Source organism: Phyllobates terribilis, unplaced genomic scaffold (genome assembly GCF_046119375.1).
Source record: "Phyllobates terribilis strain yellow unplaced genomic scaffold, ASM4611937v1 Scaffold_1__5_contigs__length_1240528914, whole genome shotgun sequence".
Classification (NCBI taxonomy): domain Eukaryota; kingdom Metazoa; phylum Chordata; class Amphibia; order Anura; family Dendrobatidae; genus Phyllobates; species Phyllobates terribilis.
This window is the reverse complement of record NW_027362761.1, coordinates 443,094,609-443,122,477: the sequence shown is the minus strand read 5'-3', so window position 1 is coordinate 443,122,477 and position 27,869 is coordinate 443,094,609. Positions and strand designations below refer to the sequence as shown.

Sequence of the window (27,869 nt, the reverse complement as noted above, 5' to 3'; positions counted from 1 at the left end):
GGTGTAGCTATTTCAAGATGCACAATAAGGAGGCACTTGAAGAAAAATGGGCTGCATGGTCGAGTTGCCAGGAGAAATCCATTACTGCGCAAATGCCACAAAGTATCTCGCTTACAATACGCCAAACAGCACAGATACAAGCCTCAAAACGTTTTGGCCACAACCATAAACGTTACACTTGGAGAGAGGTCAACAAGGCCTATAATGAAAGGAACACCATTCCAACAGTAAAGCACAGAGGTGGATCGCTGATGTTTTGGGGATGTGTGAGCTACAAAAGGCACAGGAAGCTTGGTGAAGGAAAGAAGAATGCAGCACGTTATCAGCAAATACTGGAGACAAATTTTCACTCATCAGCCCGGAAGCTGCGCATGGGACGTACTTGGACATTCCAACATGATAACGATCCAAAACACAAGGCCAAGTCGACCTGTCATTGGCTACAGCAGAACAAAGTGAAGGTTCTGGTGTGGCCATCTCAGGCTCCTGACCTCAATATCATTGAGCCACTCTGGGGAGATCTCAAGCGCGCAGTTAATGCTAGACATCCCAGGAATTTACAGGAACTGGAGGCTTTTTGCCAAGAAGAATGGGACAGCTTTACCATCTGAGAAAATAAAGAACCTCATCCACAACTACCACAAAAGACTTCAAGCTGTCATTGATGTTAGAGGGGGCAATACATGGTATTAAGAACTAGGTTATGTGAACTTTTGATCAGGGTCAATTGGATGATTTTGGTTGTCATTAAGATTTAAAAAGAGAAAACACATTTGTTTGACAATAAATGGCTTCACCCAACCAATAACCATAAGTGGAGAAAAAGTTTTTTTGTTGTCATTCATATTCTCTGAAACAAGGCCAAGAAAGGAAAAATTCTATCGGGGTATGTAAACTTTTGAGCACAACTATAACTGATAATATAGTTTTTTAATTCGTCATTTGAAAATGTTTTCAAAACCAGACAAACCAATAAATGCTCCAACAGGTTAAAGAGTTTGTCCACTACTTTTACATTGATGACCTATCCTATTTGATTGGTCAAGGTCTGACACCAGGCACCCCTGCCGATCAGATGTTATCCATGTTGGCAGCCACCGGCCGGAAGTACTCACTTGCGGAGCTGGTCATCTCAGGGTACTAAATATCCGCCTCCTATTGATTTGAATATTAGATGGATGTGTAGTACCAAGCGTCGGCCACTACCAGAATATGGAGCTGCTTGGCAAGTGAGTACCTCCAGTTGGCGGACGGCGACACCGATAACAGCCGGTCGGCGGGGGGCCAGGTGTCGGACCCTGGCCGGTCATTGATGACTTACCCTAAGGATAGATTATCAATGTAAAAGTAGTGAACAACCTCTTTAAGGATAAATCAACAGGTTTAAGTTCGATCTTCAGATTTGTACAAGAGTTGCAGCCACATAAACAATATTATTTAACTTTCATTCATTGCAATTTTACACTCTGGATCGCTCACCTTATTTCCAAAGCCAACGAAGAATTGATCTTCCAGCCTGCTTCTGCATGGTTAAAGACTGCTGACCCTTCTTTTCTTAAGATTTTATCTGAGCTATTCACCATCAGTCTGCTCAATGTGAGCTCACCATCCCTGAAATGTAACAAAGACACAAGAGCTAATTAGCTTCATAGTCAATAAATATTTCTTATGCATGAGACACTGAAACAGCTGTGGACAGTAAAACATCAATACTTGAAAGCTCTTCACTCATAAAAGTATTGTACATTAAGTGGTTTACGTATTTAAATAAACTTTGGAGGTATAGCTCTGCTTCCTTACATCCTTATTTATGCAAGTATACAATTATTATTATAAGAACTGTTCTCCTAGGCACTAAGTTTGCAAGACTGTTTTTTTTCGTACAAAGGTCTTTGCTGTCACTAAGCCACAACACAATGAAAACGTCCAATGACTTCAGAATAATGGCTAGAACTCCAGATTAGATAAAAAGGTTTGCCATTTTCAAAAAGAACATCACTTCTGGTCATGGGCTGTGTTTGGCGGGTCCTCTTGGTCAATATTCTGTCAGCACTACAAGTGCTGGGACTTCCTGTCCCACACTTTCCAGCATGTACTTTGCTTGACAACAGCTAGCCTGCCCTAAACTGAAAGCCCACCTCTGCTATGCTTGTTTGCAGTGTATCAGATAAGAGAGGCGGAGAAGAGAAACAAAACCCATCCCCACTTCCAGTAATCCGTTTCAAAATCTTTACTATTAGTGATGGTTCCCATTTGATGATTTTACCGGCAGTGGACAGCAAGGTAAAGACAGAAGAGTGGTGGCCTGCAGCTTAGAGTAATTTTATTTTGGGGAGGAGGGAGACAACGTAATTTTTAATTAATTTGTAGATTCCTTACTTAGCACATGATCAAATAAAGTGAGGTTGACTGAAAATACAGAAATCTGTATCTCACCCTCAATCCTTGGTGGTCATCAGATAGGTTTTAAAGGGATTATCCATGAATATTTAATTTTTTTACTACAAGCCTAAGAACGTTCACGCTCCCGGAAGAAGATAGGCAAAATGCACGTTGGGGTGAGGGACGCAATTTATAGCTACTTCATAGACTTGTATGTACTTAAATTATCATTGGCGTATTCACTTTAGAACAATTTGTACCTTGCACTAGCACTTTTATTGGGGCAAGATATTGTTACTACATTTATGGCTACTTGACAGACCCATATACATCCAACAACTATCTATGGTCTACTAATTCCAATCTGTTTGACATTCTGCACTTATGCCTCTATATAAACTATTACCATATATGATACACACATTTGTCAATCATTGTGGATAATATTTATGCCTTTCAAGGATATTGCTTTAAATATCTATTTAATTACCAGCATAGCATGTGATTGATTTGATCATTATTATATGTAAGTGTAGCACCCTGAGGACTCGGCTGCTACAGGGGTATTACACCTCAAGCCAGAGGTGTGGTATTCCACTCCCGGGTAAGGATGGAGTGTGGAACTGAGCTAGTAGGCTGCATGCACTACATACATCCCATTTCCGGGGGACAGAACGACAGTACTCCCACCAGTTTATGTGCAGGTACGACAGCGTCTGTCCCTGGCTGGAGTGGGAGGGGGGTGGAACATCCCAGTAGTGTAGGGGCAGATAGGGGGAGTAGTCTGGGTAAAGATAGGAGCTCATTGGGTGCTGGTCACCTGAGCTCACACATAGAGGGAGTATATAAGGTGGGCACCATCTTAGAACAGGGTGAGAGTTTAGCCTGAGGAGCAGAGCAGAGGAGCTCAGCCAGGAGGGCTGACAGGGAGCTGCGGCTCCGGCTGGGCCCAGCTCCAGAGCAGAGCCTGCAGAGAGAGAGAGAGAGAGAGAGAGGAGTGAGAAGGACCCAGAGAGGAAACAAGAAGGAACCCCAAGATCCCAGAATAAGGACAGAAGGGTGAAGGGTTGGCGGACAAGGGTACCGGATCCCAAGCTGGCGGAGGCCCAAAACGAACCTTAGCCAGGAACCGGAGGTCGTGGTCAGGATCCGCCACGACCCTCACCAAATCCACTAGAAAGGCACACCGAGCATAGGGTCAGGGAGCCCAGAGGAGGCTTGACCACCAAGAGACCCGAGGGAGCCGGCCAAAAGTGGATCCCTGGTGGGAACGGCCAGAGGAAGGGAGAGTCAGAAAGGAGCTCAGGACCACGCTCCGGAATTGCCTGGGGGTTGGCCGAGTCCAGGACCTGGTGGACGCAGCACGGCTCGGGTGGTCACTCAAGGCCAGAGTGACCAAGAGAACACCAGTAAGTAAAAACCCTGAACTGCATCTCCTGACTCTGAATATTCTTTCTGCATCAGCACAACCCCCATCATCTACACCTGCTGCCCTGAGGCCATACCCCTCCCGTTGGGGGTTATACCATCACTGCTGCACATATACCACCGGCCTCAGTGGACTGCTCTGCAGCGGCGGCTTCAAAGCCGCACTCAACGGGTGGCGTAGTCGACAATCAAGTTAACATCTACTGCCATAGACTGCCACTTAGTTTGACACCCTGGGCACGGACCGGGTCACCGCCACAAGGACTACTACCCCTATCCAGATCCGGCTCCGGGTATCCCCTACAGCACTGGCCCAGGGGGCGCGTCAACTTTTGGCGTAGTCGGCAGGATAACGTGCCCGCAACCACCGGGTACTGCGTGCCTGAAAAAGAGACTTTTAAAACTTACCATCCGTGAAGTTTTCCCGCCATCCGGCGCCATCTTCAGCCTTCTTCCCGCCATCGGTGAAGATTCCCGCCATCCACGGAGTTTCCCGCCACTGGGAGACGATTCCCGCCATTTCAGAAGATTTCCTGCCCTGGCAGAGCGGACGCCATTATGGGCGTGCCGGAGGGTGGCAAGAGGCCACCTCCCATCGTGGGCCAGGTCAAGGAATGGCGCCAAAAGCAGAAACCGCCCCCACCAGCAGAGACTGTGATGTTAGAGATGTCCATCAGCGTGAGGGGACTGCCCCTGGAACTGACAATCACCAAGTTACCCCAGGACCGCCCTCAGTATGGGCGCATACAGAACAAAAGAGAGAAGATGGGAGCAGCCTGGAGGAGTCTGGAGGAGCCGTACCTGGAGATGGAGGGAGAGGCAGGCAGCACCGACCCAGTGGTCAGGAGCCTGTTGCAAGCGACAACCCCAGAAGGCCTGGTGGAGATCCTGGCACAGCTCCCCCGAGACCGGGAGCGTGCACAGACCGCACTGGAGGGCTTGGCTCAGAGGATGGCCCGAGTGCAGCGGGACGTACTGGCCGCATGGAGCAGAGAGATGGCCCAGCAGGCTGGAACCCGCCAGCGAAGCACGCCACCCGAGACGAGGAGTCAGACCGCCTCTGAGGATGGCGCAGGAGGAATCAAGGCCGGAGACGACGCCGAGGAAGGAGCTAAAGAAACGGAGGCAGGTAAAGGGGACGTCACTACCCCGAGCCGAGAAGCCGTGAGCCTGCCCCAGCTCCCCGTCGCAGAGCCCGAAATTTCCCCTGCCGTGCCCGTCGTTGCACCGTCACCGCTCCCGACTAGGCCTCAAACAGAAGCCGCGGCCGCGCTCCCCGTGACGTCACGCGCCTCAAATCAGAGTGCGACCAAACAGGAAGCGCCATCGGCCTGGTCGCAAGGCCGAGTACCCCCGGGCGCCGCAGTGCCAACAGCGCCCTCTACCTCCACTGAGCCACCGGCCTGGTCGCTGGGCCAAGTAACCCCGGGCGCCGCCGTCTTCACGGTGCCCTTTACATTCAGGGTGCCCCAAGCCTGGTCGCAAGGCCTGGTGAACCCGGGCACCGCCACCACAACAGCGCCCTCAACGTCCACAGCGCCACACCTGGGTGAAGACCTATTTGCCCAGCACACATGCCCGGATGGGCAGCCCTTTGTGTGGCCACCGGAGTTCCACCATCCCCGACTCCGGAAAGAAAGACCTCTGGATGAGCCCCTGATCCCGGCTCCGGCGCCCGTCAAGATGACCCCGCTCTCGTTAGAGGAGGCGCAGTTTGAGTGGGACCCCGCAGGAGGAGACCTCATCGGGTTCACTCAAGAGACCCGGGCGGCTGCAGCGGAGCGTGCAGAGTGCTGCCGCCAGCAGTTGGAAGCCTTTGACCGAGAAAGAAGAGAGAGGCGGGTCCGCGAGCAGCGGCTGCAAATAAAAAGTGCAGAACAGAAGAGCCGGACCAGGAGGAACCCCCGTGCAGCCCACGGTCCCCGTGCCACCGGGACTGTAATTAAATTCCAACTGCAGCACGGTTGGGGCTTCATCAGAGATCATCACACCCCCGGCGACGTCTTCGTGACCAGAAGAGATGTCGAGTCCCACCTACCGGAGGGACACAGAGGTCGTGATCTTTACCTGGGTGATGAGGTCACCTTCACCCGGCACCAATGTGCCAAAGGACCCTATGCCCTTCATGTGCACCGACTGACAGAGAAAGAGCTGAGGTGTCAGGAGGAGCAAGAGGACCCGGACGGGTCTGAAGGGTACAGGGAGGAAGCATCAGGAGGACGCCGCTACTAAAGTACGGTAAATGGAACTGTAAAATAGTTACCCGTTAGGGTACAGGAACTGTTACCATTATAGTCCCCGTTGGGACCAGTGAACAGTTACAGTGTGTCCCATCTCCCCACAGGCTGAGGACTGTGAGCAGCCATCCCTTTTCCCCACTGGCCGAGGACTGAGAGCGGCCATATCCCTTGTATATAGTTGCGCTTTCTAAGGCGCCCCCTACCGGTTTTATAGGAAACTGTTTTTTCTTGAAGAGACTGTTGCACATTACCCGGTCACAAGTTGCACCATGGCCGGAGGAACAAGAATGTTTATATGAAAAAGTTTTATGCTGATGATATATATAATGTTTTATATGTTTATGATGTTTTTGAAAAAAATTGTATGTTTGTGGATGTTTTTATTCTTTTACAGCCCGAGGACGTGCTGTGATTTACCAGGGGGGAATGTAGCACCCTGAGGACTCGGCTGCTACAGGGGTATTACACCTCAAGCCAGAGGTGTGGTATTCCACTCCCGGGTAAGGATGGAGTGTGGAACTGAGCTAGTAGGCTGCATGCACTACATACATCCCATTTCCGGGGGACAGAACGACGGTACTCCCACCAGTTTATGTGCAGGTACGACAGCGTCTGTCCCTGGCTGGAGTGGGAGGGGGGTGGAACATCCCAGTAGTGTAGGGGCAGATAGGGGGAGTAGTCTGGGTAAAGATAGGAGCTCATTGGGTGCTGGTCACCTGAGCTCACACATAGAGGGAGTATATAAGGTGGGCACCATCTTAGAACAGGGTGAGAGTTTAGCCTGAGGAGCAGAGCAGAGGAGCTCAGCCAGGAGGGCTGACAGGGAGCTGCGGCTCCGGCTGGGCCCAGCTCCAGAGCAGAGCCTGCAGAGAGAGAGAGAGAGAGAGGAGTGAGAAGGACCCAGAGAGGAAACAAGAAGGAACCCCAAGATCCCAGAATAAGGACAGAAGGGTGAAGGGTTGGCGGACAAGGGTACCGGATCCCAAGCTGGCGGAGGCCCAAAACGAACCTTAGCCAGGAACCGGAGGTCGTGGTCAGGATCCGCCACGACCCTCACCAAATCCACTAGAAAGGCACACCGAGCATAGGGTCAGGGAGCCCAGAGGAGGCTTGACCACCAAGAGACCCGAGGGAGCCGGCCAAAAGTGGATCCCTGGTGGGAACGGCCAGAGGAAGGGAGAGTCAGAAAGGAGCTCAGGACCACGCTCCGGAATTGCCTGGGGGTTGGCCGAGTCCAGGACCTGGTGGACGCAGCACGGCTCGGGTGGTCACTCAAGGCCAGAGTGACCAAGAGAACACCAGTAAGTAAAAACCCTGAACTGCATCTCCTGACTCTGAATATTCTTTCTGCATCAGCACAACCCCCATCATCTACACCTGCTGCCCTGAGGCCATACCCCTCCCGTTGGGGGTTATACCATCACTGCTGCACATATACCACCGGCCTCAGTGGACTGCTCTGCAGCGGCGGCTTCAAAGCCGCACTCAACGGGTGGCGTAGTCGACAATCAAGTTAACATCTACTGCCATAGACTGCCACTTAGTTTGACACCCTGGGCACGGACCGGGTCACCGCCACAAGGACTACTACCCCTATCCAGATCCGGCTCCGGGTATCCCCTACAGCACTGGCCCAGGGGGCGCGTCATAAGTCTTTATTATATGTATTAAGACTGCGTCCCTTTAAGTCTTGAGGCACCTTATTTTAAATAAATATTTTTTTACTTATGGATATAAATAAAAAGTGATTTTAGATATACAATTTTTATCTTTACACTTCTTGATTCTGGACTGGGGTTCAGGTGTCTTTGTTTTGTGGATACAATTCTCTGTAGATAGGAGTGGAAGGAGCTAGAGACAGAGCTCCACCCTCCTCTCATTAATATAGAATTGCATCTGTAGCAACTTCCATCTTCTATCACAGTGATGGAAAAGTCTGTCTGCACTGAATACAGATTTAGGCTATACGGCCACGATGCAGAAATGCTCCGGATTTTTCCTGACCGTTTCTGCATCTCCCCTGGCAGAAAAAACGCATGCGGACTGTACATACGGATTGTACATGCGGATTGTACATGCGTTTTTCCTGCCAGGGACAAGCGGATGGGAAGCGTTCTTCACATGCATTTCTGCATGCGGGTTATCAAGTGCTTTCCAAGCGATTTTAGCATCACTTGGAAAGTCCTTGACAACTTGGTCACACTATATAAATCCATACAAATGGCATGGATTTATATAATGTAACCGAAAGAATGCTAAAAATAAATATTATACTTACAGTGCCTACAAGTAGTATTCAACCCCCTGCAGATTTAGCTGGTTGACACATGCGGAATTAACTTGGCATTGTGACATTTGTACTGTAGATCAGCCTGGAAGTGGGAAATGCACTGCAGCAAATTTTTTTTTTTTTTTTTTTTTTTAAACGTTAAAAGTTAATTCAGAGTGTCATTTATTATTCAACCCCTCAAACCACAAGAATTCTATTTGGCCCCCCTACTTTATTAAGAAGTAGTTCAGGCACCAAGAATAATGAGCTTCACATGTGTTGATTAAAGATCTCTTTTGCCAGCCTTTTCTAACTATTTAAGACCCTCCCCAAACTTGTGAACAGCACTCAGACATGGTCAACATGGGAAAGACAAAGGAGCATTCCAAGGCCATCAGAGACAAGATCGTGGAGGGTCACAAGGCTGGCAAGGGGTACAAAACCCTTTCCAAGGAGTTGGGCCTACCTGTCTCCACTGTTGGGAGCATCATCCGTAAGTGGAAGGCTTATGGAACTACGGTTAGCCTTCCACGGCCTGGACAGCCTTTGAAAGTGTCCTCCCATGCCGAGGCCAGGCTTGTCCGAAGAGTCAAGGCTAACCCAAGGACAACAAGGAAGGAGCTCTGGGAAGATCTCATGGCAGTGGGGACATTGGTTTCAGTCAATACCATAAGTAACGTACTCCACCGCAATGGTCTCCGTTCCAGACGAGCCTGTATGGTACCTTTACTTTCAAAGCGTCATGTCAAGGCTCGTCTACAGTTTGCTCATGATCACTTGGAGGACTCTGAGACAGACTGGTTCAAGGTTCTATGGTCTGATGAGACCAAGATCGAGATCTTTGGTGCCAACCACACACGTGACGTTTGGAGACTGGATGGCACTGCATACGACCCCAAGAATACCATCCCTACAGTCAAGCATGGTGGTGGCAGCATCATGCTGTGGGGCTGTTTCTCAGCCAAGGGGCCTGGCCATCTGGTCCACATCCACGGGAAGATGGATAGCACGGCCTACCTGGAGATTTTGGTCAAGAACCTCCGCTCCTCCATCAAGGATCTTAAGATGGGTCGTAATTTCATCTTCCAACAAGACAACGACCCAAAGCACACAGCCAAGAAAACCAAGGCCTGGTTCAAGAGGGAAAAAGTCAAGGTGTTGGAGTGGCCTAGTCAGTCTCCTGACCTTAAACCAATTGAAAACTTGTGGAAGGAGCTCAAGAATAAAGTCCACATGAGACACCCAAAGAACCTAGATAACTTGGAGAAGATCTGCATGGAGGAGTGGGCCAAGATAACTCCACAGACCTGTGCCGGCCTGATCAGGTCTTATAAAAGACGATTATTAGCTGTAATTGCAAACAAGGGTTATTCCACAAAATATTAAACATAGGGGTTGTATAATAATTGACCCACACTTTTATGTTTAAAATTTAATAAAATTCAACTGAGCAACATAACTTTTTGGTTTGTAAGATTTATGCTTCTGTTCATAAAACCTACTCTCGTTTGCAGTTTGAAGGCTCTAACTTATTTGCATCTTATCAAACCAGCTAAATCTGCAGGGGGTTGAATACTACTTGTAGGCACTGTACCTTCTGATGGCACCCGGTGTCCTTGCCTTGGCTTGCCGGCAGCTCGCAGTAGATTAAAGGACCTGCTGACGTCAGTGGTCATATTGACTTGCCCCCAGGGCCATGGGGTACTCGGCCACCGGGCCTTATGGCTGCTTTTTTTAGGGGGAGATCACGGTGGCTGGCCCGGTCCGTGACCCAGGGCGGTCAGTGCAAAAAGGGGAAATTTATAGGGGATTTGTCGTGACGCCACCTGCGGTGTCTGGTGAGGATCACCAGCGCTGCGACAGTCCTCTGAGGCAGGTGTTAGGGCAGCTTGAGATGGAACGGCTCCCCACATGTGGAGCAGGCCTCAGGGCAGTGTAAACGAATGGAGGCACTGGGCGTTGTAGTGCAGGGAGGGAAATGGCACCAGCGAAATAAAGAAGCGGAGGCAGCTCAGTGCAGTCATCCAAGATTTACTCACAGTTCTTAGACAGGCCACAGGTGCACTGTACTGGTGCAAGCCTCCCGCGTCACACTGCGTTCACCGGGCAGGGGTTCAGTCCTTCATCAGGCAGTTCGGGTGTACCTGGCAGAACCTCACTTTCTTATGTGCCTCTCTAGACTGACTTCACGCTGGGTCTTTACTCCCTCCTGCCCTGCGCTTCCCACTGTTAATCCTGTTCGGGTGCTGTGAGGTCCCCTCTGTCAGTCGGAGTTGCACAGACCTGCTTGACCTTACTTGGATTAGAGTGGGGGTTTGGCTTCTGGGTATAAAACCCAGAAGCCTCCGGTTTTTACAACTGAGGCTTGAAGCTGCACGACTGGGCAAGGGGCCGGTCCCCTTCTTGCAGCCCAGACCCTCCTGACAGTTGGCAGGTTCGGGGTGTACGGGTGCCACCTGCACTCGCCGTACTCCCCTAGGATCCCTTCTGTAAAACGGAGCCTACTCCCTGCTCCCCTCCTGGGCCTCAGTCCTGGGCCCTTGTAGTGGAGCAGAGCTCCTATAGAGACTCTGCTCCCAGACTGTTCCTCTGAACCACATTCCTCGACTCCAATTACTGTTAAGATGTCTACCTTTTATATCTCTACTGTATAAGTGCTCCCATAAACTACTTCCTCCACCCACACCCACTACTGGTTCCCCCTACCTTTGGGTTCCCCCCACCCCAGCCAGGGACAGGGCTCAGCAGAAAACTACATTGCGTCTTGCCCCTCCTGCTGGCCTGGGGTAGTGTAGTGTTGGATGTAGGTGTTGGGGTTCTTTGCAGCACTCCCTCCTTACCTGAGAGAAGGGAGACACCACACCTCTGGGTGAGGTGCAGTACCTCTGTGGCGACCGAACCCTCAGGGGCGCCACAACATGACCAATCACAGGACTAAATGACGTCACCGCAGGTCCTTTCAGTCTACCACGAGCTGCCGGCAAGCCAAGACCAGGACACCGGGGGCCATCAGAAGGTAAGTATAATATTTATTTTTTATTTTATTCTTTTTTTCACAGGTTCTATGGTACCCGGGTCCGGAGGAGAGTCTCCTCTCCTCCACACCCGGGTACCATCCGCACATTGAAACGCATGGTATCCGCATGTACAGATCCAGTGATGCGGATGTCATTGCGGAAAAATACGCAGCACCACCAATTATTTTGCGTAATCGCGGCGATTTCGCCGCCATAAACTTGCTTTGAGCTGCTTCAAATCCGCAAATATGTAAAACTACTTGCGGATTTGAAGCGCATTTGCTGCGATTTTGTAGCCCAAATCCGCAGCAAATGGGAAGTAACCTCATGTGGGGGCGTTCCGGCCATCCCATGAGCATCCCATAAATCCATCCCATAAATCCAGGAAGACAAGAATTGCATACCATTCCCCTCTTCCTGGATCATGGCTGAGCACCAGGGATGGTACAAGAGGATAGACCTGAATGTCCCTGTCAGGATTAGTATGGTAAGTGTCTGTGTGAGTCTGCGTGGGGTCTGCATGCAGGTAGACATAGGCCGATGTGACACTACTACTCCCATCGGCCTATGTCTGTTCCCCATCCACTAGTGCCAGCAGGATCAGTTCGATGGGAGCAGTAGTACCCATCAGCCTGATCCTGCTGTTAAAAGCGCCCTAATGTGTCCATTAAATTGCCCCCATATGTTTATATTTTTTGCCCCAATACATTTATTTTTTTACCTCAGAAATGAGAATTTTGATAGTGGCTGATCAATTCTGGCAGAAAAAGAAGCACATTTTTCTGATGAGATATACAGTGGCATGTAAATGTTTGGGCACCCCTGGTCAAAATTACTGTTATTGTGAACAGTAGAAGATGAAATGATCTCTAAAATGTCTAAAGTTAAAGATGACACATTTCCTTTGTATTTTAGGCCAAAAAGTCATTTTTTACATTTTCAAAATTACAAAAAGGAAAATGGGCCGATGCAAAAGTTTGGGCACCGTTGGAGATTTGCGTGCTCAGATAACTTTGACCAAGGGTTCAGACCTTAATTAGCCTGTTAGGGTTATGGCTTGTTCACTATTATCATTAGGAAAGGCCAGGTGATGAAAATTTCCCAGGTTTATAAAAACCCAACCTCATCTAACCTCATTCCAAAAAACAGCAGCCATGGGTTCTTCTAAGCAGCTGCCTAGCACTCTGAAAATGAAAATGGTGGAGGCCCACAAAGCAGGCGAAGGCTATAAGAAGATAAAGCGTTTTCAATTTGCCCTTTCCTCAGTTCAAAATGTAATTAAGAAATGGCAGTTAACAGGAACAGTGGAGGTGAAGATAAGGTCGGGAAGACCAATTAAAATTTCAGTGAGAGCTGCTCATAGGATTGCTAGAGAGGCAAATCAGAACCCGCGCTTGACTGCAAAAGACCTTAAGAAAGATTTAGCAGACTCTGGAGTTGTGGTACATTGTTCTACTGTTCAGAGACACCTGCACAAATATGACCTTCATGGAAGAATCATGAGAAGAAAACCTCTCCGGCTTCCTCACCATAAAATTCAGCGTCAGAAATATTCAAAAGAACATCTAAACAAGCCTGATGCATTTTGGAAACAAGTCCTGTGGATCGATTAGGTTAAAATAGAACTCTTTGGCCACAGTAATCAAAGATATGCGTGGAGAAAAAAGGGCACAGAATTTCAGGAAAAGAACATCTCGCCAAACATTAAGCAAGGGGGTGGATCGATCATGCTTTGGGGTTGTGTTGAAGCCAATGGCACGAGGAACATTTCACAAGTTGAGGGAAGAATGGATTCAATGAAATCTCAACAAATTCTTGATGCAAACATAACACCATCGGTAAAAAGCTGAAGTTGAAAAGAGGATGGCATCTACAAATGGATAATGATCCTAAACACATCAAAATCCACAACAGACTACCACAAAAGGCACAAGCTGATGATTTTACAATGGTCCTCACAGTCCCCTGATCAGATCATCATTGAAAATCTGTGGCGAGACCTCAAAATAGCAGTGCATGCAAGTCAACCCAGGAATCTCACAGAACAGTGTCCCATGCTGTAATCCATCTGACCTCACACGCTGAGAAGCAGATGAGAATGACGTGCTGCAGCGAGTGGGCCCCTGAACTCACTGAGCTCACTGAGTGACGGGACACCGCTCAGTGAGCTCAGTGGAGGACAGGGGCCCGCTCGCTGGAGCGCGTCATTCTCCTCAGCGTGTGTGGTCAGATGGATTACAGCGTGGGACACTTGGGACAGGTGAGTATAAGGATTTTTTATTTTATACTTATTTTTACAGGTTTTGGAGACATCGGGAGCAGAATACTACTCTCAACATTGTCCCCTGCTGGCGCGAATTGCAGCATTGGCAGGGGTCAATGATGAGAGTAGCGTTCAGCGCCTGGCACTTGGGAACTGCACCACTGACTCCCAGGCGCCGATGCGTGTGATTCTGATGCGGCACATGGGCGGCACAGGGATGCCACACATATCATACACATGGACACAAAGACACGGACACGCATATGTCCGGTACTGGTTTTTCCAGTACCGGAAATATCTGGACATATGAAAGAGGCGAGGGATAAAATTCCTCCAAACTGATGCGTAAGACTAATCAACCATTACCAGAAATGTTTATATGCAGTTATTGCTGGATCTGCACAAGAGGTTCACAATTGATACTGAAAACAAAGGTTCACATACTTTTGCCTTTCAAAGCAAGTGATATTGGATCATTTTCCATATCTTAAAAATATTAGTCTCATATTTTGACTTGTTTTATTTGGCTCTCTATATATTTTCAGGATTTATGTGAAAATCTGATGCAGATTTATGCAGACATTTTCAAAATTCTGAAGGGTTCAAAAACTTTCAAACACATCTGTATATAGAATAGCAATCCCCTCTGACTATGAAGCCCAGACTTTGGCTGGACTTCACAGCAGTACCAACATGGCAGCCATTGTGGCATTCAGCTGTCAGCTTTAGATACCACATCAATTTACCAGGAATGGCACACCTTAAATACCACTGTCAGAGATTGACAATGGCATTTAAGAGATTACAGCAGGAGCCAGCTGTGTGGCACAGTCGGCATCTGCCAGATATGTTGTAGACTCAGCTCTTGAGCCCTCTCTATTCAACAGCTCCAAGACATAATGTTACATCATGCAGTGGGAAGTGGTTAAAGATATAGTCTTAAAGGGGTTTTATGATTTTGTAAAACATTCCCCACGTTGTAGTTTCGTTTAAATAACAAACTGTGCTTTACAACCAACCAAACTATGCTCCCAGTGCCAATAAATGTCTGCAGCACTGACATCACATCAACAGCGCTGCAGCCAATACCTGAGCTCAGCGGCTCTGCCAGAGTTAATGGTATGAGCTGCTGAGCTCACTGACTGGCTGCAGTACTGTGGACTTTACGTCAGCAGTGCAGCCAATAACAAACACCGGGAGCAGCAGCAGAGACTCAGCGCTGGACCAGCGAGAGTGAATAAAGCACAGTTAAAAAAAAAAAAAAAAACTGCAGCAATGGCGCCAGAGATTTTCTAAAATTATGTTGTAAATATTGGAAAACTTAAAGGGGTTGGTTCATTTTTTTTCTGCAGGTGTGTACTCCCTTGCTTTCAGGATTCCTTCTTGCTGGGGGAGTGGCATGTTCCTATGTGAGTGAAAGATTGGACTAGTCGCATCATCACCTCTGCAGTATCGGGGGAGCACAACTGCACTGAAGCTGGAAGGGATCGGGAGCTAACATGCTCTAGAGCATACGTGTCAAACTCTGGCCTGTGGGCCAAATCTGGCCCGCATGGTGGTTATATTTGTCATGCGACACCAAAACTACCACCCCTATGTGGGGCCCATTATTTTGTATGGAGGACTATGTAGGGCCCATTATTCTGTATGGAGGACTATGTGGGGCCCATTAATCTGTATGGAGCACTATGTGGGGCCCATTATTCTCAGTATTCTGTATGGAGCACTATGTGGGGCACATTATTCTGTATGGAGGGCTATGTGGGGCCCATTACGCTGTATGGAGCACTGTGTGGGGCCCATTACGCTCTATGGAGGACGATGGGGGCCAATATTCTGTATGGAGGACTATATGGGGCCCATTACGCTGTATGGAGCACTATGTGGGGCCACTATTCTGTATACTAGTTGGCCCACGACTTTGTCCAAGTTTTTCATTTTGGCCATTTTGTGTGTTTGTTTGACATGCCTTTTCTATAGGTATCCACTCAGTCTCCCTATTACTATGCAGACAACATATAGTAAATCACTACAGCAAACCAGACCATGCTGTACAGAATATTCATCATACACCTAAATATCACAAAGAAGCAACAAAGTAATAAAATACACTTAGGATGATATAAACTCTGAGTGGAAGGCATTCATGGCTACATCCTGAGTTGCCCTTTTACTGTTATTGATAGAAGCTACTTCATCATCTATCCTCATTTATTATTGGTATACAAAACTCAAAGCATAATTCAATAAATGAACATAAATTACTAATGTGGATCTGAGCACACCAATAAAAGCACATAATTCAACCAGCAAAATGATTTTACTGTCCGTTACTGAAAAAAAAAGCATAATAATAATACTACTAGATATAGACTCGTACTCTTTAAAAAGCTTTAAAGTAACCAGCAGAATTCCGTTACAAGTAACAAACATTATCTAAATGATGAGTCCTTTAAAAGCTGAGGACTTATTGCCTAGTGGTAGGAGCCATGAGTATGATATACACAAGAGATAGGGGTTTAGTTCTTTTGTCAAGTCGTCAAAATACATATCTGAAGTGAAAAAAGTCTCTTATTGCCCCCAAATTGCAAATTTGTAACAAGTAGTCGTCACTTTAATGTACTTTTAGAACAGTCTCGGATTATTCTTTTTTGGTGAATGTCATTTTTGCTTCATCTTGTCATATTGAGGATTCCTCAGGATTATTCACCTTAACTAAGACTAGAGAGACTTTATGTTTTTCAGTAAGTTCCTGCCACTTTCTATCTGAATTGTCCATTTGCCCTTATAGTCAGCTTGGTAGACAGTCACCCCTGGGAAGTTTCACTACAAGCCTTCTTTATTTAGAGATAATGACTCCCACTGTGATTTTCGAGCGCCCCAAAGCCTTGTTACCCTCTATATCTTAAGATTTTTCTGTTATATCTTCTAAATCAGAAACAAGCAGTTTGTGCATGAAAACCAATCAATGAGTCTTAATGAAAGCAGTTTGTTAAAGAGAAGCGGGATGAAACAGGAACGAGAGACATCAATTATAGGAAGCAATTGGAGGCAATTATTGCTGCACTGGGACTCTGTGCTTCCCTTCACAAGCAAATTTCATATTTACCAGTGATCCATACAGATTCTCACCTTATGCTAAGGCTGTAGATCAGCACAACCCGCACTAACAATCCCTGTAGTTCTCCGGGTAAGTACAGAATATGCTCTTGTGCTGGTATTAGAAGAAGTTCAATAGTTCCTACTGGTGGCATTTACATGACTTATTTTATCTTCTAGCCCCTGGACCTTTAGGAACAAAATAGACTGAGAGGAGAAAAAAAAACTATGGCAAAAAAAGTGCACAATTATTAGGCAATTTGTATTTTTTATGATTAATTTTATTATTGAACAACTTCAGTGCTGCCGTTCAATCCAAAAGGTTAATAAATCTGAATATTTGAGAAAGTAATAACGAGGTTTTGTCTTCTTTAGGAGAATATCCATGTGTGCAGAATTATTGGGCAACTATTAGTGTGCAGATTTATTATGACTCAACCTGGAGTTCTTTAAGCGAACTCCATTTATCTACAATAACAGGTGCAGATGAACATAGATTCTCTCATCCGAGAGAATCAAATCAATTATGCAAGTGACACTCTGATCAGAGTGTGAGGATAGTGCGATCCGATTCTCTCGGATGAGAAGTTAGAGAACTTCTCCATCCGAGTGCAGTCTGAAGTTTTCCCATGCACTCATTGACTTGCTTTGCCAAGTGGGATCCAAATATCAGATCTAACTCGGGCATGCAGCGATTTTTTTCCTTGGATAGTCTCTGTCCGAGGAAGAAGAATAGAATTGGACATGTGCACGGCTCCATAGAATAACATTGGTCCAAGTGCAATCCGATGTTTTGTCGAATTGCACTCGGATAGCAAATACGCTCATGTGCACCTAGCCCAAGGCTGGGACTACACAGCCACTTTGGACACAACATAGGTCACATGGCTAAAGATCGTTTCATGCCACTGCAACACCACACCATAGTGAAGGTAAATGGAGTTGCACCATTACCTCCAAGATTCTGAGACAACCAAGCTACAAAAATTCAGAGTGAAGGTGGCTTCTTTGTAATTTGCTTATCGCAGTACCTTATTGGTCACAATGTGACCCCAGTTCTTGTTTTATTCTGTGATGTGGCAGCAGCATAAAGCAATCCTTGAAAGCACAACCTGCGTCACTTCCAAAGTCGCCGTGTCGTCCCAGCCTAAGTGTTAAAATTTGAAAACCAGGGAGTTCCTTAACTTCTACTAACCGGACTGGCTGGCCGTAAGTCTGGCTGTGGAAGTCCAATTTGGGCTGATGGGAACAGTTACTCTACCATAAACTACCAGCACAAAAACTTATGACAGGTTAAGATTGTTGTACATTTTCGATAAATGGATAAAAATAATGAACAATACTTGAAAAGGTTCACTTCAGCCAACGGTTTCCTCATGTCTGTGGCTAGTTTTACAATGCTATAGCACTGCACATTTTAAACGGTATACTAAATAGAGCAACATTCTGATCTGAGTTTACCACAAAGAAAGAAAATCACTCAACATATTCTTGTGGTTTTCATCATGATCCATATATCACAGCTTTGACAGCATATGTGGCCCAGCAGCGAGATTAATAGACCTATATGTCATGACACCTAAATGATGGATTTCACAAGTTGCTTTAATTTAGAATACAAACTGAAAAACCAAACAAAAAAGCGTTTCTCATAAAGTGAGAGATTTTATCACAATATGCAGTCAGTCAGATAAGCACAATTTCCTCTTAGGAAAAGAAAAGTTAAAATACAGACCTGCATCTATGGGCCCATTCACACACTGCACAGGCATATGTGACCCAGAATTAAAGTATTGGTGAGGAAATCACATTTTTTACAAAACCAGAGCTCAATATATATAATTCTGTGTCTATTAATTGACAAGAAGCAATATATTATGGCACATCTCATACCAAACAGCCATACATGGGTGACTGCTGATGACATGAAGTAGACCAATTTTAGGAATTTTGCATCCAGGTTTAAATACTTGCTCTTATGTAATAACAAAGATTTTTTTCAGCAAATGTGAATGCACTTCAGTCTCTGTTTTCAGAGATGCTTTGTATTTATGCAATTTCTTAATACATTTGTGGTTAAAACTTTAGCACAGGGGTGGGGAACCTCAGGCTTGGGCCTCAATGACCTTTTCTCCAGCCCCCACACAGATACAGAGGAACTGCAGTGCACGGGCCAGCAGCTACGTTTTGATGGCTGCTGGCCCTTTAATTTCTTGTTGCTCTGCGAGTACGCGCGCGCAGCATTCAGTACTGAAAACTGAGTACACGTGCAATGAAAGATTACGTCATCATGCTGGCCAGTGCCAGAGTCTGCACGTAGTCTGTGGATGGAGTGAGCACTCAATGTGCTCCCATCCCACAGAAGACACCAGCGGCAGCATCACCTGTGATGTCTATGCTGCAGCCTTATGTCTCCGGTGATGGCTATACCCCAGCCCCATGTGATGCCTATACCGCAGACCCAAATCTTCTGTGATGTATTAAATGTTTGACCAAATATTTTTAGATGATAATTTTGTACGGCCCTCGAAAGATGGTATAAAGATCCTCATGGCCCTTGGCACAAAAAATGTTCCCCATCCCTGCTTTAGCACACGTGCCAAGTTATTATGCCATCTTTTTCATCACAGTTTCACTGCCACTCCTGAATTCATAACCTGGTGTTGAGCTCCACATTTTTTTTCTGAAAAATTGATTGTGGTATCCGAGATTCTGAGGTATGATGCATTTCCTGCACTACTGTCCTTACCTAAAGCACATACTTTAGGAGCAGTAGTGCCAGTCTTCCATGGAAAGTTTCTGTGAACAAGCGCATAGCTCAGGAAAGTGAGAGTCCTGATTAGAAGAACTGCCCTGGAAACTGCCAATGTTTGGGGCTGGTAAATAGTGATTCCACCAGACTGATAGAAACCCTAACAGGAGATGAGAGGAAGGGGAAGAAAGGTGAGCAGCTAGCTAGTGTATAGAAATCAATGAGTTGGAGAAAGATGACTGGATTTCCTCTCCTGGAATGTCACTACTGCACATTTTGGCCAGGACCTGGGCAAGCAGTAGTGACCGAGCTACATGGAAACCAACTGTACACTATGTAAGATAAAAGTTCTCATTGCAGAAAAATGACATCAGATAGAAAAAGCAAGTCAGTTGCAAACTTCCATATTTTCATGGTGTCTAACTAAAGCAATTTAATGTCATGACAATACCCCTTTAATATTACATATCTGTGTGACTGGTTTCAGGGCAAAACCAGAAATTTACAATACAATGTGCTCTACAAATTTCTCCATCATACATGGGATCCCATGCTGCACAGATGTATGTTTTTTTTATGGTTCATTTCAATTTCAAGGCATACACAACCTTGTGTCAGAAAAAGCCTTATGAGCTCTTGAATATATGCACCCACTGTTCACTATTAAAGGGTTCAAAATGGGTAAGCAGATGGGCATGCTAGCTTTAAAAGGTAGGTGATGAGGCAGTCAGGAATTAGAAATGAAGCAGAGAACAAGTGAAATCTCTACATAATTTGAGTATGTGGTCGTCCAACTTAGGGTGAAAACTTTAAAAGGAATCATCCTGTAAAATCTAAAAATTTGTATGAAATCCAGCAGTACTAAAAGATTCTGTACAAAGATTTAGTGTCTTACTGGACCTGACTGCAACAACAAAAAAATCTATAATATTTTGCTGACATTTCATATTCAGATCTTATATAAAGACAACTGTATAAATATATTGAACCATTAAGCAGTTTCATAAGGTGTGCCAAAGTAGAAATATTGGAAAACCAATTTCACCACCTCAAAACAATAACAGTAAATGGTTTCATATTCCAAGGAATTAAATAATTAGAATTCTGCCTTCTCCCATAACAATACACTGCCCACGTTAAAATTTTAAGCAATGAAACTTTATGAACACTAAGTTCCAGCCAAGTTTCTGAGAACAGAAATCTCGCCTCATTAGTGACTTCCATCACAAGAATGAAGACAATGATTGTAGCGCAGATTAAGCAGACTTCCTATAGCAGGACACAGATGTGTTTTTTCTAGTCGAGGACAAACAAAAACACATCATGTTTCCTTAGGGGGGAGAAAAAAAATAGAAAACATGACTGTGATAATCAATATGCATGTTGCATAATGTGGCCCTAATTACTTTTGTGGAAAGCAGAAGTGTTGTGCTAATTACCATAGTCACAATCTGGATTGGTAAAAATGTGCATCGTGATGTCTGAAGTAACCTGGAGAACATCCAAACCTCGTTCTGTACGAACTGGGAAATGTAATGGGCTTAAGATGGAACTCTTTAGAAAACACTAATGTCCCTTAGAGGTAGTATAGTTTTATAGCCGAACATTTGTGGTCTTTAGCTTTGAATAGTGTTAAGCAAATAAGAACAACAGAAGGCTTTAGACTTGGAGAGCAACCGATCTGTCACAACCCACAGCTTTGTAATTGCTGAACTTAATTAATACATTGGGTGATGCTGGCTGAACTGCATGTGCTCCCCTGATTATTGTAACAAAAACCTTCCTGGGGCTGGGATGTGGGCATGGGTGCCTCTATACCACTGAAGCAGGTGGGGTTTTATCCCCCCCCCCTTCAAATCACATGACTTATGATAAGCTTATTATAACCGAGAAGGGAAATCAGTGAGAGTGGATAGATAATTAAAGACTTAATGACATTAATCCCATTGTCATGATACCAGATTGCTGTCCATGCCATGCCACAGCCCCTCGCCCATTTGCCTTTTCTTTGAATAAGAATGGAAATAAATGAGAAGCGGGAGACTGACAGCTCAGCTGAATATCAGACAACATGTCTCGCACCTATCTTGCACGTTCTTTCAGACAAGATTACTCCATTATGTTGTACAATGAGTGTCTGTCTGTTGTGGTATACCCCTATTATAAGCTTTCACTTTTGCAGCAAGCAATGGGTTTCTTGATGTACTTGCATGTTCTGCTGGCAGATTCTATATATCCATCTGGCTTTGTCTTCCAACCCTATATCCCAGGAGTACCTATATCTAGGGGTGGCCTGATTTATATATGGTCATCTTATGGCCGGCTGCTTTGTCTATCCATTTCTTTGTTTCGCTCATTCTCTATGCATGTTTCTTTGTCTGTGCCTACATGTTAGGCTCTTCTGGCTTTGTGCTTCTCCCTTTCTCTGGTCTTGCCTTTTACCCATTCACCGAGTAGCGGTCCCTTTTATTAGTCGGGCCCCCTATTTTTTAACCTCTTGACTCCTCTGACCTTCCCTTTACACTCATCTAGATTTTTCCTTTTCGGGTTCTGCGTTCCCAGATTAGGATTCAGCGTCACACTTTATTTTTTTGCTCTTCTCCAATATCAATGGCAGTGATAAAACCAGAGATAAAGTGTTGTGATCCAACATTTTTTTCCCGCTTCAGTCAATCATATGTTGGGGCTTTATAGCAGCATTACATTTTAGTTCAATAGAAAATTACAGTACTTAGCTAATGTACCCATTTTATTGCAGCCCCAGTCAGCAGGAGATTCACTTTTGTCTGTCAATATAAAGACTGTGTATATCAGCACACATTCACTGCACTAGAAAACCCTGGGAAATACTAAACACGCTGTACGAAATATTACTGTAGAGTCTTTTAGACTGAAAGCCTTTAATTATTACCTACGAGAGGAACACGATCCAAACTATCACCTCACTAAATACTGGGATATTACTATTCTACTAAGCAAGATGAACACGGATATCATTGGCCAGAAGTGTAAGAAAATTCTTAAAATCCAATATTTTTTAATCAAACCAATTTCTCCATACACGAGGCTTGTACTGTATGAGAAAGAGCCATAACCGGCGTGTTCAGCGTGATTCACCATAAATTACATGCACAGTGATGATGGGACAAAAAAGTCTGATCATAATAATAATAAAAGGGATTGCGATTCATCTGATGACTTGTTACAATGACCATTGTTATAACAGACTCCTACTGAATGAAAAGTTGTTACATTTTAAAACATCTTTAAAAAAATATATATACAAAATACTTGTGAAAGAAGAAAAGAATAGGGAAAAAAAAGTGTGATCAGTCATACAGAAAACCAGAAAAAAGTTAGAGGAAGTGTGCAGACTACTAAAGATCACTTCAGGGACACAAGCAGTGAGCAAAACAGGAGGAAACCAGCAAAGCAAGCACATCTGCCACCAGGGCTGCTGGTTTAGTGCAGCACTGACACAATGACACATTCTGATGGGGTCTGATGGCGAAACATAGGAAATCCTCAGCCTCCACTAGCACCACACAAAGCACTGACAGCACAGGCAAAGTTGTCCTTTGTTAGCAGGCATGCCAGCAGGAGCTCCCACAAATCAGGGGTCAGAAGCCAGACAGGTGGCAGGCACACTGGCACAGAGCCTCCACACTCTGCCAGCACTCACCCATTGAGAGGTGAATCCTGGTGCTCATCAGTCCTGGCGATCTCCGTGGTCTTATAGAAGATCAGGAGGATACTTATGGTGCAGATCGTCCACCTCTTCCTTATAGAACGCATGTCTTATAGTCCCTGGCATGCAGGAGCTCCCGATCCTCAGGTTCTCCTTGTAGTAATAAGAGATGACAGGAGGAATCAGGTGAAGGAGCTGCTGTGGTCTCCTGCGAGCTGCAGCCTCCTCAGAGATGGGCAGCTGATGCTCAGGCATAGAGTGGCTGCAGCCGCGGTGCGCACAATCACCGGCAGCAGCAGCGGCAGGCTCCCTCCGTTACTTCTCAGACACAGCCCCGCCCCTCTAGCCGGCTGTGGTCACGCCCCTTCTGTCGGGATATGTGACGTCATTAGGTGGCCAAAACCGTGATAGCTGTCATAGTAAGCAGCTATCGGGGGAGGAGGGCTCTGCTCTGCAGCTGGAGGGGCTCAGCGGCCTCCCTCTCCTCACCGAGCACCTGAGAGACGAGCCCTCCAGCGGTGAGAGTGTTAAAAACTCCGCTGCCATTGATGTCTATTATAAATTCTCCTTAGATTGCTTTGTTAACTGTTTCCTTCCCAGAAGCCTGCGGTCTGACACTGGTACACACGGGGCTGTGAAGTGCAGATGACTGGCAACTTCTCAGAAATTCCTCACTGCCAATGGTCAATGTCTACAATGTAGGAAACCAGTGTACACTGGTGTGATGGAGTCATATATAGGACATATATATATATATATATATATATATATACAGTCATATGAAAAAGTTTGGGCACCCCTATTAATCTTAAGCTTAATGTTTTATAAAAATTGGTGTTTTTGCAACAGCTATTTCAGTTTGATATATGTAATAGCTGTTGGACACAGTAATGTTTCTGCCTTGAAATGAGGTTTATTGTACTAACAGAAAATGTGCAATCTGCATTCAAACAAAATTTGAAAGGTGCATAAGTATGGGCACCCTTATCATTTTCTTGTTTTAAATACTCCTACCTACTTTTTACTGACTTACTAAAGCACTTTTTTTGGTTTTGTAACCTCATGGAGCTTTGAACTTTATAGCCAGGTGTATGCAATCATGAGAAAAGCTACTTAAAGTGGCCACTTGCAAGTTGTTCTCCTGTTTGAATCTCCTCTGAAGAGTGGCATCATGTGCTCCTCAAAACAACTGTCAAATGATCTGAAAACAAAGATTATTCAACATAGTTGTTCAGGGGAAGCATACAAAAAGCTGTCTCAGAGATTTAACCTGTCAGTTTCCACTGTGAGGAACATAGTAAGGAAATGGAAGAACACAGGGACAGTTCTTGTTAAGGCCAGAAGTGGCAGGCCAAGAAAAACATCAGAAAGGCAGAGAAGAAGAATGGTGAGATCAGTCAAGGACAATCCTCAGACCACCTCCAGAGAGCTGCAGCATCAACTTGCTGCAGATGGTGTCACTGTGCATCGGTCAACTATACAAGGCACTTTGCACAAGGAGAAGCTGTATGGGAGAGTGATGCGAAAGAAGCCGTTTCTGCAAGCACGCCACAAACAGAGTTGGCTGAGGTATGCAAAAGCACATTTGGAGAAGCCAATTTCTTTTTGGAAGAAGGTCCTGTGGACTGATGAAATCAAGATTGAGTTATTTGGTCATACAAAAAGGCGTTATGCATGGTCGCAAAAAAACACAGCATTCCAAGAAAAACACTTGCTACCCACAGTAAAATTTGGTGGAGGTTCCATCATGCTTTGGGGCTGTGTGGTCAATGCTGGCACTGGGAATCTTGTTATAGTTGAGGGACGCATGGATTCCACTCAGTATCAGCAGATTCTTGACAATAGTGTTCAAGAATCAGTGATAAATATGAAGTTACAAAGTGGATGGATCTTTCAGCAAGACAATGATCCAAAACACCGCTCCAAATCTACTCAGGCATTCATGCAGAGGAACAACTACAATGTTCTGGAATGGCCATCCCAGTCCCCAGACCTGAATATCATTGAACATCTGTGGGATCATTTGAAGAGGGCTGTCCATGCTCGGCGACCATCAAACTTAACTGAACTGGAATTGTTTTGTAAAGAGGAATGGTCAAAAATACCTTCATCCAGGATCCAGGAACTCATTAAAAGCTACAGGAAGCGACTAGAGGCTGTTATTTTTGCAAAAGGAGGATCTACTAAATATTAATGTCACTTTTCTGGTGAGGTGCCCATACTTATGCACCTGTCAAATTTTGTTTGAATGCAGATTGCACATTTTCTGTTAGTACAATGAACCTCATTTCAAGGCAGAAACATTACTGTATCCAACAGTTATTACATATATCAAACTGAAATAGCTGTTGCAAAAACACCAATTTTTATAGAATATTAAGCTTAAGATTAATAGGGGTGCCCAAACTTTTTCATATGACTGTATATATATATATATATATATATATATATATATATATATATATATGGGCAGGTGTGGGGCATGGTGGCTCATTCCTCTGGAGGGGATGTGCACACAGCGTCTTTTCTGCATGAATGAACCACATGGGTTTGTGCACACAGCGTCTTTATCAGGCAGACTCCGTGCAGCGATAAAACACCACAAACAATGGCCATAATGCAGCAATGGAAAACACCAAATCACCGGGTTCAGTCCTTGTCACTTGTTTTAACTGCTTCTGGCTTTGGAAACCGAGAAGAAGCAACATGTACATATGTCGGGCGTCCTCTGCTAGGAGACCGCTCACTAGTAGGGATGAGCGGTCCCGTGGGAGTTCAGGTTCTGATACCTGACCAAACTTTAGTCCAGAACTGTACCCGAACTTGAACCTGATCCCGAACCCCATTGACATCATTGGGGACCCGAACTTTGGAGCTACAACTCTCTCTCTGTCTCCCTCTCTCGTCCTCGGACTCCGAACTGTAAAATGGACTCCCTGGAGAAGTGTTCGGAGTTCAGCACCGGACACTAGATGTCTGGTACAACCCCGAGCTTTACAGTTCAGGTTCACTCATCTCTACTCGCCAGCTATAGCTTATCTCCTAGCTTCCACAACCGTTCTGATGAAGGTCAAGATTTTAGACCGAAAAGTCAATATTTCTTTGCACATTTTTGGATTTGCACAAATAAACTTTTGTCTTTTTTACCTGAATATCTTGGAATGCCGAGTTTCTTATTTTTGTAAAACCACCAGCAAAGCCAATTGATTGTATTTTTGTGGTACAGAAGGGTCACTATGTCCCCAAAACATGTTGTATCTCAACACCTTCATTAATAAAGAGGTTGCCTACCATTACTGTCCTTGGATTCTCTCCCTCAGGGCGACACGCCAACCACAAGCTTCTATTTTTCTATCCACTAGACTAAGGCTATGTGCCCACGATGCAGAAATGCTCCAGATTTTGCCTGAGTGTTTCTGCATCTCCCTGGCAGAAAAAACGCATGCGGATTGTACATGCGGATTGTACATGCGTTTTTCCTGCCAGGGACATGCGGATGTGAAGCGTTCTTCACATGCATTTCCGCTTGCGGGTTGACAAGCGCTTTCCAAGCGATTTTAGCATCACTTGGAAAGTGCTTGACAACTTGGTCACACTATATAAATCCATACAACCGACATGGATTTATATAGTGTGACCCCAAAGAATGGTAAAAAATAAAAAAATAAATCTATACTTACCTTCTGATGGCCCCAGCAGTCTTTATTCGATCCTTCCTGGCTGCCGGCAGATCGCGGTACACTGAAGGACCTGCCGTCACATGACTAAATGACGTCAGCGCAGATCCTTTAGTCTACCGCGATCTGCCGGCAAGCGAAGACAAGCACACCCAGGGCCATCAGAAGGTAAATATAATATTTATTTTTTATTTTATTCATTTTTTTACAGGTACTACGGTGGCAGGTCTGGAGGAGAGTCTCCTGTCCTCCACACCCGGGTACCGTCCGCACATTGAAACGCATGGAATGCGCATCTACAGATCCAGTGATGCATATTCCATGCGTTCCAATGCAAGTCAATAGCGACGAAAACGCAGCGCTTCCGCAAAATAATTGGTAGTGCTGCTTTTTTTTCCGCAATGATAATCCGCAGCGGAAATTTCCGCAGCATGTGCACAACACATGCAGATTATCATTGGGGAACATGGCAGGCCTTCTACCATGCGTTTTTTAAACATTGCTGCAGCGTTATGGCCGCTGCGGAAACGCTTAAAAAACGCATTGTGGGCACACAGCCTAAGACACTTTTATTGCATTATCAGAAGGGTTTTTCATATAGATTTTGGTGCTGTGAAATCAACTTGAAAATTACCCAAAAACATTTTTTTCAATGTGAAATCTGTCATGATTTTCTCAATCTACAGATTTCCAAACCACTTCTATAAACGACACTCATTGAGATGCTTTCTATGCAAATTTGGCTCAGGAGCCATGGCAGGTAGCCATAGAAGGATTGAATGGCGCTAATCTGTGTGTGGACCTTCAGCTTTTCAAACTGTAAATCTGACCTGTTACTTCTGAAAGAGGTATTCCTGTCTCCAAAATCCTATCCCAATATGTAGTAGGTGCAATAATAACAATATTAGCAAATACCTCCAATTAGAAATGCTGTATAGTTCTCCTAATAACTATGTCTCTTACCTCATGTGCAGGACATTGCAGTAGCTTAGGTATCCATGCTAATGACCACTAGCAGCTAACTAACTGTCACTGTATGAGTGGTTGTAACCAT

General features: G+C 45.4%; 1 protein-coding gene across 2 annotated transcripts in view; it reads right to left on the bottom strand.

Moving 5' to 3' along the window:
- The window catches only part of ST8SIA4 (ST8 alpha-N-acetyl-neuraminide alpha-2,8-sialyltransferase 4), a 223,883-nt gene extending 200,348 nt beyond the window's left edge, over positions 1-23,535 (bottom strand). The window contains exons 1-3 of one of the 2 annotated variants that reach the window (XM_073677965.1): positions 23,133-23,250; positions 16,732-16,887; positions 1,480-1,611 (exon numbers count right to left, since the gene is read on the bottom strand). In XM_073677965.1, the coding sequence (XP_073534066.1) occupies positions 1,480-1,611; positions 16,732-16,853 (254 nt within the window). In that variant the 5' untranslated portion in view covers positions 16,854-16,887; positions 23,133-23,250. Of the gene's footprint in view, positions 1-1,479; positions 1,612-16,731; positions 16,888-23,132 lie in introns of both variants that reach the window. The other variant, XM_073677973.1, reaches the window with a different exon arrangement.
- Between the last annotated feature and the right edge of the window lie 4,334 nt (positions 23,536-27,869).